Consider the following 12032-nt stretch of genomic DNA (forward strand, 5'->3'; position numbering starts at 1 on the left):
ATCTGGTATGATCTCGGGTACTGGATGTAACTCTGGATGCTTCTGCTATGGATGTGTATCTCTGTGGTACTGATGATAACTCTGATGCTATCTGTAATGGGTCTCTGTGGTAAACTGATAGTCAAACTTCTGGAAGCTACTGTATATATCTCTGTGGTAACGATGATAACTCTGATCTGCCATTATCTGTATGATGTGTGATCCTCTGGTACAACTGATGATAACCCTGATGCACATGATGGATGTTATGATCTCGTCAAGACTGAATGAATAACTCTGATGCTATCTATACATGAATGTGTGTGATTCTCATGTCACGGTAACTGATGAATAACGCGATGCATTCTGTATACTCGATGTGGTAACTGATGATAACTCTGATGCTATCTATAGGATGTATGATCTCTGTGGTAACTGATGTAACTCTGATCTATCTTTATATGGATGTGTGATCTCTTGGTTAACTGAGATAACTCTGAATGCTATTCTGTATGGATGTATGATCTCTTGTAACTGATGATTTAACTCTGATGTATTCTGTGTGGATGTATGATCTCGTGTGTAACTGTTGATAACTCTGATGCTATCGTATGGATGTGGGTCTACTGTGGTAAACTGATGATAACTCTGATGCTATCTGTATGGATGGTATGATCTCGTGGTAACTGATGATAAAACTCTGATGCTATCTGTATGGAGTGTGATCTCGTGTAACTGATTTGATAACTCTGATCTATCTGTATGGAGTGTGATCTCTGTGGAACGATGATAACTCTGATTGCTATCTGTATGGATGTGTGATCTCTGTCGGTAACTGATGTTAACTCTGATCGCTATCTGTATGATCTCTGTGGTAACTGATGATAACTCTGATGCTATCTATATGGTCTCCTCTGTGGTAAACTGATGATTAAACTCTGATGCTATCTGTTATGAGATGGTGTGATCTCTGTGTTGGTAACCTGATGATAACTCTGATGCTATTCTGTATGGATTGTGGATCTCATGTTGGTAACCTGATGTAATCTGATGCTACTGTATTATCTCTGTGGTACTGATGATAAACTCTGATGCTATCTATCATGGTCTCGTGGTAAACTGATGAAACTCTGATGACTATCTGTATGATCTGGTGGGTAAACTGATGATAACTAATGATGCTACTGTATGGATGTGTGATCTTTCTGTGGTAACTGAATGATAACTCTATGCTATCTTATGATGTGTGATCTTGTGGTAACTGATGATAACTCTGATGCTAATCTGTATGATCTCTGTGGTAACTGATGATAACTCTGATGCTCTCTGTAGGATGTGTGTGATCTCTGTGGTAACTGATTGATAACTCTGATGCTATCTGTATGGTCTCTGTGGAACTGATGATAACTCTGATGCTATCTGTATGATCTTCTGTGGTAACTATGATAATTCTTGAATTGCTATCTGTTATGATGTTGATCTCTGTGGTAACTGATGATAACTTCTGATGCTATCTATATGGATGTATGATATCATGTGGTAACTGATTGAAACTCTTGATGCTATCTATATGGAATGTTGATCTCTGTGGTAAACTGATGATAAACTCTGATGCTCTGGTATGATCTCTGTGGTAAACTTTGATGACTAACTCTGATGCTACTCTATAGTGGATGTATGATCTCTGTGGTAACTGATGGTAACTCTGATGCTTATCTATATGGATGTGTGGATCTCTGTGGTAACTGATGATAACTTCTGATGCTATCTGTATGGATGTATATGAATCTCTGGGTAACTGATCGATAATTCTGATGCTATCTGTATGGATGTGTTGTCTCTGTGTAACTGATGATAAACTCGATGATGCTACTGTATGGATGTATGATCTCTGTGTTAACTTATGATAACTCTGATGCTATCTGTATGGATGTGTGATCTCTGTGGTAACTGATGATAACTCTGATGCTATCTGTATGGATGTGTGATCTCTGTGGTAACTGATGCTAACTCTTGATGCTATCTGTATGGATGTGTGATCTTCTGTGGTAATGATGTTAACTCTGTTTCTATCTGTATGATTTCTGTGGAACTGATGATAACTCTGAGTGCTATCTATATAGGTCTCTGTGGTAACTGATTGGATAACGCTGATTTGCTATCTGTATGGATGTGATGATCTCTGTAGGTAAACTGATGATAACTCTGATGCTATCTGTATGGATGTGTTGGATCTCGTGGTAAACTGATGTTTAAACTCTGATGCTATCTGTATTGATCTCTGTGTAACTGATGATAACTCTGATGCTATCTATTGGTCTCTGTGGTAACTGATGATAAAACTTCCTGATTCTATCTGTATGATCTTGTGGTAACTGATTGATAACTCTGATGCTATCTGTATGGATGTGTGTACTCTGTGGTAACTGATGGATAAACTTGATTGCTATCTGTATGGATGTAATATCCTGTGGTAACTTGATGATAACTCTGATGCTAATCTATATGATGTTGATATCTGTGGTTACTGATGATACTCTGATGCTATCTACTATAGATGTCGTGATCTCTGTGGTAACTGTGATAAACTCTGATGCTATCTGTATTGGAGTATGATCTCCTGCTGGTAACTGAATGATAACTCTGCTATCTGTATATGGATGTTGATCTCTGTGGTAACTGATTGATAACTCTGTGATGCATCTTGTATGATCTCTGTGGTAACTGATGATAAACCTGATGCTGTTGTATGATCTCTGTGGTAACTGATGATAACTCTGATGCTATCTTATATGGATGTATGATCTTCTTCCGGTAACTGATGATAACTCTGTAGCTATCTGATGGATGTGTGATCTCTGTGGTAAACTGGAATGATACTCTGATGCTATCTGTATGGATGTATGATCTCTGTGGTAACTGATGATAACTCTGATGCTTCTGTATCATCTTTGGTAACTGATGATAACTCTGGCTATTCTGTATTATCTCTGTGGTAAATGATGATAACTCTGATGCTATCTGTAATGGATGTGTGATTCTCTGTGGTAACTGATTGATAACCTCGATGCAATCTGTATGGATGTATGATCTTCGTTGGTAACTGATGATAACTCTGATCTATCTGTATGAGTGTGATCTCTGTGGTAACTGATGAATACTCTGATGCTACTGTATGATCTCTGTTTGGTAACTGATGATAACTCTGATGCTATCTATATGGATGTATGATCTCTGTGGTTAACTGAGTGGATAACTTGATGCTATCTGTATGGATGTGTGTATCTCTGTGGTAACGGGATGATAACTCTGATGCTATCTGTATGGATGTGTGATCTCTTGGTACTGAGGGATAACTCTGATTGGCTATCTATAGGATGTGTGATGTCTCGTGTAACTGATGATAACTCTTGATGCTGTCTGTATGGATGTATGATCTCTGTGGTAACTGATGAAACTCTTGATGCTATCTGTATGGAGTATGATCTCTGTGGTAACTGATTGATACCTGATGCTATCTATATGGATGTCGTGATCTCTTTGGTAACTGATGATAACTCTTGAATTGCTATCTGTTATGATGTGTGCGTTGATCTCGTGGTAACTGATGATAACTCTGATGCTATTCTGTTATGATTCCTGTGGTAACTGTTGATAAACTCTGACGCTATCTTGTTATGGATGGTGTGATCTTTGGGGTAACTGATGATAACTCTGATTGCCTACTGTATGGATGTGTGATCTCTGTGGTAACTGAGATACCTCGATGCTATTCTGTATGGATTGTGATCTCTGTTGGTAACTGAGGATACTCTGATGCTATCTGGGATGGATGTGTGATCTCTGATGGTAACTGATTGATAACTCTATGCTATCTGTATGGATGTGTTGATCCTGTGGAACTGATTGATAACTCTATTGCATATCTATATGGATGTTGATCTCTATGGTAACTGATGATAACTCTGATGCTATCTGTATGATGTGTGATCTCTGTGGAGTAACTGATGATTAACTCTGATGCTATTCTGTATGGATGGTGAATCTCTGTGGTAACTGATGATAAACTCTTGATGCTATCTGTATGGATGTGTGATCTCTGTGGTAACTTGATGATACTCTGATGCTATCTGTGATGGATGTGTTGATCTCTGTGTAACTGATGATAACTCTGATGCTATCTATAGGAATGATCTTGTGATTTCTCTGTGGTAAACTGATGATACTTCTGATGCTATCTGTATGATCTCGGTGGTAAACTGATGATAACTCTGATGCTATCTGTATGGAGTTATGATCTCTTGTGTAACTGATGATAAACTTCATGATGCTATCTTTATGGATGTTGATCTCTGTTGGTAACTGATGTTAACTCTGATGCTATTCTGTGGGATCTCTGTTGGTAATGATGGGATAACTCTGATGCTATCTGTATGGATGTATGATCTCTGTAGGTAACTTGAATTGATAACTCTGGTGCTATCGGTGATCGCTGTTGGTAACTGATGATAACTCTGATGCTATCTGTATGGATGTAGATCTCTGGTGGTAACGGATGATAACTCTGATGCTATCTGTATGGATGTATGATCTCTGTGGTAACTGATGATAACTCTGATGCTATCTGTATGGAGTGTGATCTCTGTGGTAAACTGATGATAACTCTGCTGATGCTATCTGTATGATCTCTGTGGTAACTGATGATAACTCTTGGATTGCTATGCTATATGGATGTGATGATCTCTGTGTAAACTGACTTGATACTCTGATGCTATCTGATGGATGTGTGATTCTCTGTGGTACACTGAATGATAACTCTGATCGCTATCTGTATGGATAGTGTATTTCTGTGATACTGGGATAACTCTGATGCTATCTATATGATGTGTGATCTCTGTGGTAACTGATTATAACTTTCTGATGCTTCTGCTATGGATGTATGATCTCTTGTGGTAACTGTGATTAACTCTGATTGCTATCTGTATGGATGTATGATCTCTGTGGTAACTGATTAACTTCTTGATGCTATCTGTATGGATGTGTGATCTCTGTGTAACATGATGATAACTCTGATGCCTACTCGTATGGATGTGCTGATCTCTATGTGGTAACTGATGATAACTCTGAATGCTATCTGTATGATCTCTGTCGGTAACTGATGATAACTCTGATCTTATCTATATGGATGTGTGTCTCTTTTGGTTAAACTTGATGATAACTCTGATGCTATCTGTTATGGATGATGTGATCTCTGTTGGTAACTGATGAATAACTCTGATGCTATCTGTATATGATTCTCTGTGGTAACTTTGATAACTCTTGATGCTATCTTATGGATGTTGGATCTCTGTTGGTAACTGATGATAAACTCTGATGCTATCTTGTATGGATGTGTGATCTCTGTGGTAACTCGATGATAAACTCTGATGCTTTCTGTATGGGATGTTTGTGATCTCTCTGTAACTGAGGATAACCTCTGATGCTATCTGTATGGATGTGTGAATCTCTTTGGTAACTGATGACTAACTCTGATGTATCGTATGGATGTGTGATCTATGTGTTAACTTGAGATAACTCTGATGCTATCTAATATGGATGTGTGATCTCTATGGTTAAACTGATGATAACTCTGATGCTATCTGTATGGATTGTGTGATTCTCTGTGGTAACTTTGATGATTAACTCTTGATGCTATCTGTATGGATGTATGATCTCTGTGTAATGATTGATAACTCTGATGCTTATCCTGTATTGGATGTGTGATCTTTGAACTGATGGATAACTCTAGATGCTATTCTGTATGGATGTATGATCTCTTGTAACTGATGATAACTCTGATGCTACTGTATGGGGGATGTGTGTCTCTGTTGGTAACTGATTGATAACTCTGTGCCTATCTGTATGGATGTCGTGATCTCGTGGGGTAACTGATGATAACTCTGCATGCTATCTGCGTATGGATGTGTGATCCGTGTGTCAACTGATGAAACTGCTCGATTGCTATCTTGTATGGATTGTGATCTCTGGTGGTAACTGATGATAAACTTCTGATGCTATCTATAATGGAGTGGGTAACTGAATGACAACTCTGATGCTATCTGTGTGATCTCTGTGGTATACTTGTATTCTGGTACAGTGGGAAACTCCCAATGACTCTATTGGCAAAGGGGCTTTATTGTCCTCTTAAGGAATCTTTATGTCTATTTCCATTGGTCCTCATTCCCTCATCACACAAACCTTTAAACGGCTGCTGACACCCTATGTAGATTGCGGGCCTGGGAGTTGTTTCAGTTACCTGAAAACGTGGTCTCGTTTTATTTGTTCATGCTTAGAATGCCTCTGCTATTGCTTATTATTATGCCTTGTAACTTATGCTTTATGCTTCACACCAGTATGTGAGTCCATTGGTTTTACCAAGTAATTAAATCCACTTGATTTAGACTCCAGTATCAGACCTTTTCTTCATCGTCTAGTTACTGCAACTCAACATGTGAGTCTCTGGCATGCTTATACTATACTTTTACTGAGGGTCAGCATAAACATTTTTAAAGTCAATTGCTTAGGTCTTATTACGCAGTGGCACGTGAGGTACAGTATTTATAATATCATACCATACTGTATATCACCACATTTTAAAACACATACGCCCACATAAATGATGGATAAGGTCCAGCTCAGACATACTTAAACTACAGCATTGTCAACTCCACACAGACAGAAACGGCCACACATTACAACACAATTTAATTGTTTTTACCATACACAACAAACAAAACAAACAAAGTTAGTATGTTTTCTCTTGTCTACCATCTCATAGTGGGCTCTTCCTTTGGGGGAGGGGGGGGTTCTGCACGGTCCAGGGTTATAATGGTTAAGGCTAAGACCTCCAAATAAACACATCTGGCTGCACGCCTATCCTGAAGAACTATACCTTTAAGACGAGTTCAAAGTTACGCTCTTAGCAAACAGTACTAAGATTGAGTTTGTTATAGTCAACTTTTGTCTGTCCTGAAGAAACTAGCTATTACCTTTTAGAAGAGTAGATTTGTTATAGTCAACTTTAGTTCTGTCCTGAAGAAACTAGCTATTACCTTTAAAAGACGAGGTTTGTTATAGTCAACTTTAGTTCTGTCCAAAGAAACTAGCTATTACCTTTAAAAAGACGAGGGTTTGTTTATAGTCAACTTTAGTTCTGTCCTGAAGAAACTAGCTATTACCTTTTAAAAGCGAGGTTTGTTATAGTCAATCTTTAGTTCTGTCCTAGAAGAAACAAGCTATTACCCTTTAAAAGACGAGGTTGTTCATAGTCAACTTTAGTTCTGTCCTTGAGAAACTAGCTATACCTTTAAAAACGAGTTTGTATAGTTCAACTGTAGTTCTGTCCTGAGAAACTAGCTGATTACCTTTAAAAGACGAGGTTGTTATAGTCAACTTTAGATCTGTCCTGAACTGTCCCTCCTTTTTACTAGGACGCTGTCTGTTCCTTTGTGATTCAAGACATTGAGTAAAGTGAAAGAGAAGTTCCTGGATATGACTGTACCACAATGAAGGGTTGATGATGACTTAGATCATACAGCTATTCTGTTTACAACTGTCTCTAATATTTGTTACAACAACAAAATACAACGTTGGTCATCAACTAAAGATATTTACTAAATAAACAGACAGCATTTTGGAATAAGTACACACCCACACACACACACACACACCACCACACACACACACACACACACACACACACACACACACACACACACACACACAACACACACACACAACACACACACACACACACACACACACACACACACACCACACACACACACACACACACACACACAACAGCTCAATCAAGTCAAAAAGCTACCATTCTCCCTTAGAAAGTGGATACAGGGTTGGATGTTAATATAGCAATCAAACAACCTGGGTGTTGGGGGTTGGGGGTAAGGAGGACAGAGTGAGTGTTGGGGGTCTGGAGACCAGGGTTGAGATGTGGGGGTACTGGAGGACAGGGTTGGTTACAGAGGACAGAGTTGAGGTTTGGGGGGTACTGGAGAGGACCAGGGTTGAGATGTTGGGGGTCTGGAGACCAGGGTTGGTACAGGAGCAGGTTGAGATGGGGGTCGGAGGCAGGGTTGGGGTACAGGGAAGCAGAGTGAGATATTGGGGTACTGGAGGACCAGGGGTTGAGATGTTGGGGGGTACTGGATACGGTGGGGTACAGGAGGACCAGAGTAGGATGTTGGGGTACTGGGACCAGGGTTGGGGGTACAGGAAGACCAGAGTTGAGATGTTGGGGGTACTGGAGGACCAGGTTTGGGGTACAGGAGGACCAGAGTTGAGATGTTGGGGGTACTGGAGGACCAGGTTTGGGGGTCTGGAGACCAGGGTTTGGGTGGTGCTGAGATAGGGGGGGTACAGAGGACCAGAGTTAGAGATAGTGGAAGTGGTACTTGGAGGACCAGAAGTTGGGGTGCTGAGAGACCAGAGTTGGGGTGCTGGAGGACCAGGGTTTGGGGTACTGGAGGACCAAGTTGGGGGTACTGGAGGACCAGGTTGGGGGTGCTGGAGGACCAGGGTTGGGTTGCTGGAGGGACCAGGGTTGAGCTTTTGGGGGTACTGGAGGACCAGGGTTTGGGGGTGTGCTGGAGGACCAGGGTTGGGGTACAGGGGACCCAAGGTTGGGGGTACTGGAGGACCAGGGGGTGCTGAGGACCAGTTTTGGGGGTGCTGGAGGGACCAGGTTGGGCTTTGGGGTACTGGAGAGGACCAGGGTTGGGGGGCTGGAGGACCAGGTTGGGGGTACAGGAGACCAGGGTGGGAGGGTACTGGAGGACCAGGTGGGGTGTTGGGGGTAGTGGGAGGACCAGGTTGGGGTAACTGGAGGACCAGGGTTGCGGGTACTGGAGGACCAGGGTGGGCTTTGGGGTACTGGAGGACCAGGGTGGGGGGTACTGGAGGACCAGGGTTGGGGGTGACTGGAGGACCAGGGTTGGGGGTACAGGAGACCGAGTTGAGATATTGGGGGATGGGGACCAGGGTTTGAGATGTTGGGCGGTACTGAAGGACCAGGGTGGGGGGTACAGGAGGACCAGAGTGAGATGTTGGGGGGTACTTGGAGGACCAGGGTTGGCGGGTACAGGAGGACCAGAGTTGAGATGTTGGGGTACTGGAGGACAGAGTGGGGGTGCTGGAGAGCACCAGGGTATTGGGGTGCTGGAGGATGAGGAGGTTGGGGGTACAGAGAGGACCAGAGGTTGAGATGTTGGGGGTACTGGAGGACCAGTGTTGAGATGTTGGGGGGTACTGGAGGACCAGTTGGGGGTACAGGAGGACCAGAGTTGAGATATTGGGGGGCTAGCTGGAGACCAGGGTTGAGATGTTGGGGTACTGGAGACCAGAGTTGAGATGTTGGGGGTACTGGAGGACCAGAGTTGGGGGTGCTGAGGACCAGAGTTGGGGGTGCTGGAGGACCAGGGTTGGGTACTGGAGGACCAAGGTTGGGGGTACTGGAGGACCAGGGTTGGGGGTGCTGCGAGGACCAGGGTTGGGTTGGCTGGAGGACCAGGGTTGGAGCTTTTGGGGGTACTGGGAGGACCAGGTGGGGGTGCTGGAGGACCAGGGTTGGGGGTACAGGTAGGACCAAGGTTGGCGGGTACTGGAGGACCAGGGTGGGGGTAAGGAGACCAGTGTTGGATATTTGGGGGTACTGGAGGACCAGGGTTGAGATGTTGGGGGGTACTGAAGGACCAGGGTTGGGGGTACAGGAGGACCAGAGTTGAGATGTTGGGGGGGTACTGGAGGACCAGGGTTGGGGTACAGGAAGACCAGAGTTGAGATGTTGGGGGTACTGGAGGACCAGGGTTTGGGGTACAGGAGGACCAGAGTGAGATGGACCAGGGTTGGGGGTACTGGAGGACCGGGGTTGGGGTACTGGAGGACCAGGGTTGGGGTACTGGGTAAATGATACTTAGGGACTTTAAAAATAGAGTAAAATATAATCATGTCTAAACTCACATTTTCACATAATTATTGAAAAAAAAAGTTCTTACATTGTCATGGCAACCAGACAGGATTTAATAGAATCAGTATCTAGAACACAGTTCTTCTGAAAGGAGAGACTGAACACAGACTAGACAGGATTAACAGAATCAATATCGTGCTACTGGAAAAGGAGAGACTGAACACAGACTAGACAGGATTTAACAGAATCAATATCGTTCTACTGGAAAAGGAGAGACTGAACACAGACTAGACAGGATTTAACAGAATCAATATCGTTCTTCTGGAAAAGTAGAGACTGAACACAGACTAGACAGGATTTAACAGAATCAATATCTAGAACACAGCTCTACTGGAAAACGAGAGACTGAGCACAAACAATACAACAAACATATTGGTACGTCAACAGATGCATCCACTGTACAGCAGATKAGGTTGTCGTCCTGGTTAATAGATACAACAGCAGATGAAGATGCTGAGCGATACAAAGGGATGAATATATATAAATAGAGTCCTTGGAGATTGGGGGGGGATGTGGAATAGAACAGAGGGGATTCTGGACCACATTCATGACCAGCTGGGAAGTTAAGGGCAAAGAGGAAATGGGACAATTCAAACACCTGGCTGCCCTGGATGAAAGCTCTTATCACAAAATGGAATGGAACAAGGACACTGGGAAATTGGTTCTGAATCGTACAATAGCGTTCCGTTGAAACCTTAGCCGTCGTTGAATTCCAACCCGAATGTCAACCCAATACCTTTCCTGAACTGTTGGTTTCAAATCAAAAGCACAACATGGTTCAACTGGCTGTCGTCTTCCAAGTAGATATATTTCTCATCTCTCCTATTCTTTCATTTTCATTTAAAATAATTTAAAACACATTTTAAAACATACCAAATACAGAGTGACTTGTCCTGCACTAATGGGGGGGTGGTATTTTAAGGTGCACAGAAGAGAAACACAATTTCAAACAATGTAAAATGGTGACAAGTCTTGATGAGGGTACCATTCGTTCTTTACATCCCCATGGGAACAGAAAGCCCATCCCCTTATTCTGTCACACACACAGCTCACATCACATGTGGAAGTCTCCCAACTGGACCACCCTATATGTACAGACAGCTTTATTTGGCCGTGACGTTGTAAAGGTTTGCAAAATTCCACTAACTTTCCCCAAATCCCCACGTTTAAGCAGGAAGTCCTCCAACCAAAGATGTTTTGAAAACCTGTGGAAAGTTACAGGAATTTTACAACCCTTGATGCCGTAGATGTTTGTCTGTTTTCACTCCAGGATCTTCTCCCGCGTGTCGGGTAGTTTAGTGGCCAACAGACCTCCGCAGGCCAGCGCTGCGAACGCCAGGAAAATGGGGACGATCTTTGTGATGCCGATGAACTTGGCAAAGACGACGCTGCCAATAATGGCTGCCAGCTTACAGGTACCGTTCAGCACTCCGAACGCTGTGCATCTGAGGAAGAGAAAGGTACAGACATCGGTGGGTTTAGGACGGGTGCTTAAAGGACAGTTTACAACAGTGGTTCTCAACCGGTGGGTCGGGAGGTTTTCAATGGATCACGGGTGTCTGAGTAAAAACTACCTGGTTCAATTTCAAACAGCCTGAAAACCKTTGGTTTATAGTATTTATCCACAAAACTCTTTCAATTATTCACAATTTCCAAAGACCACCTAAATCCCTCATCATGACTGACACTGACATCAGTCTGATACCAGGACATTGACATGGGGATTGGGATTGTGGTTCTCTGTACCTTTTAGCAGAAGGGTAGATTTCTATTGTGATAACCTCCAGTCCGTTCCAGGCCGCGACGCTGGTAGCGTAGAAAAGGCACTGAAATAATATAACTGCCCCCTGACTGAAGCTGAGGAGCAGGAGGAACGTACAGACTGCTGAGATCAGCATAGAACCACCTGGTGGAGAGAGAGAGGAGGGGGAGAGAGAGAGAGAGAGAGTGAGGGAGAGAGAGAGATTCCTCTCTGTCTCTTTCACTCTCTGTTTCCCTCTCTGTCCCCTCCCTCTCTCTCCGGTCTGTC

The 12032-nt window shown here is 43.0% G+C and overlaps 1 protein-coding gene across 1 annotated transcript; it reads right to left on the minus strand.

The window, feature by feature from the left end:
• Window positions 1–9920: 9920 nt before the first annotated feature.
• On the minus strand, window positions 9921–11905 carry LOC112079417 (synaptic vesicle glycoprotein 2B). Its single transcript, XM_024145383.2, has 2 exons — window positions 11750–11905; window positions 9921–11448 (listed from the first exon to the last, which is right to left on the minus strand). The coding sequence occupies exons 1-2, from the start codon at window positions 11899–11901 to the stop codon at window positions 11265–11267; spliced, it is 336 nt and encodes a 111-aa protein (XP_024001151.2). The 5' UTR covers window positions 11902–11905; the 3' UTR covers window positions 9921–11264.
• Window positions 11906–12032: the final 127 nt, after the last annotated feature.

This window comes from Salvelinus sp. IW2-2015, unplaced genomic scaffold (assembly GCF_002910315.2).
Source record: "Salvelinus sp. IW2-2015 unplaced genomic scaffold, ASM291031v2 Un_scaffold7922, whole genome shotgun sequence".
Lineage (NCBI taxonomy): Eukaryota > Metazoa > Chordata > Actinopteri > Salmoniformes > Salmonidae > Salvelinus > Salvelinus sp. IW2-2015.

Coding starts and splice junctions, on each gene's coding strand:
- LOC112079417 (XM_024145383.2), bottom strand. CDS start 11,901: ATGCTGATCTCAGCAGTCTGTACGTTCCTCCTGCTCCTCAGCTTCAGT. Junction 11,449..11,749: donor ATCTACCCTTCTGCTAAAAG/GTACAGAGAACC, acceptor TCTCTTCCTCAG/ATGCACAGCGTTCGGAGTGC.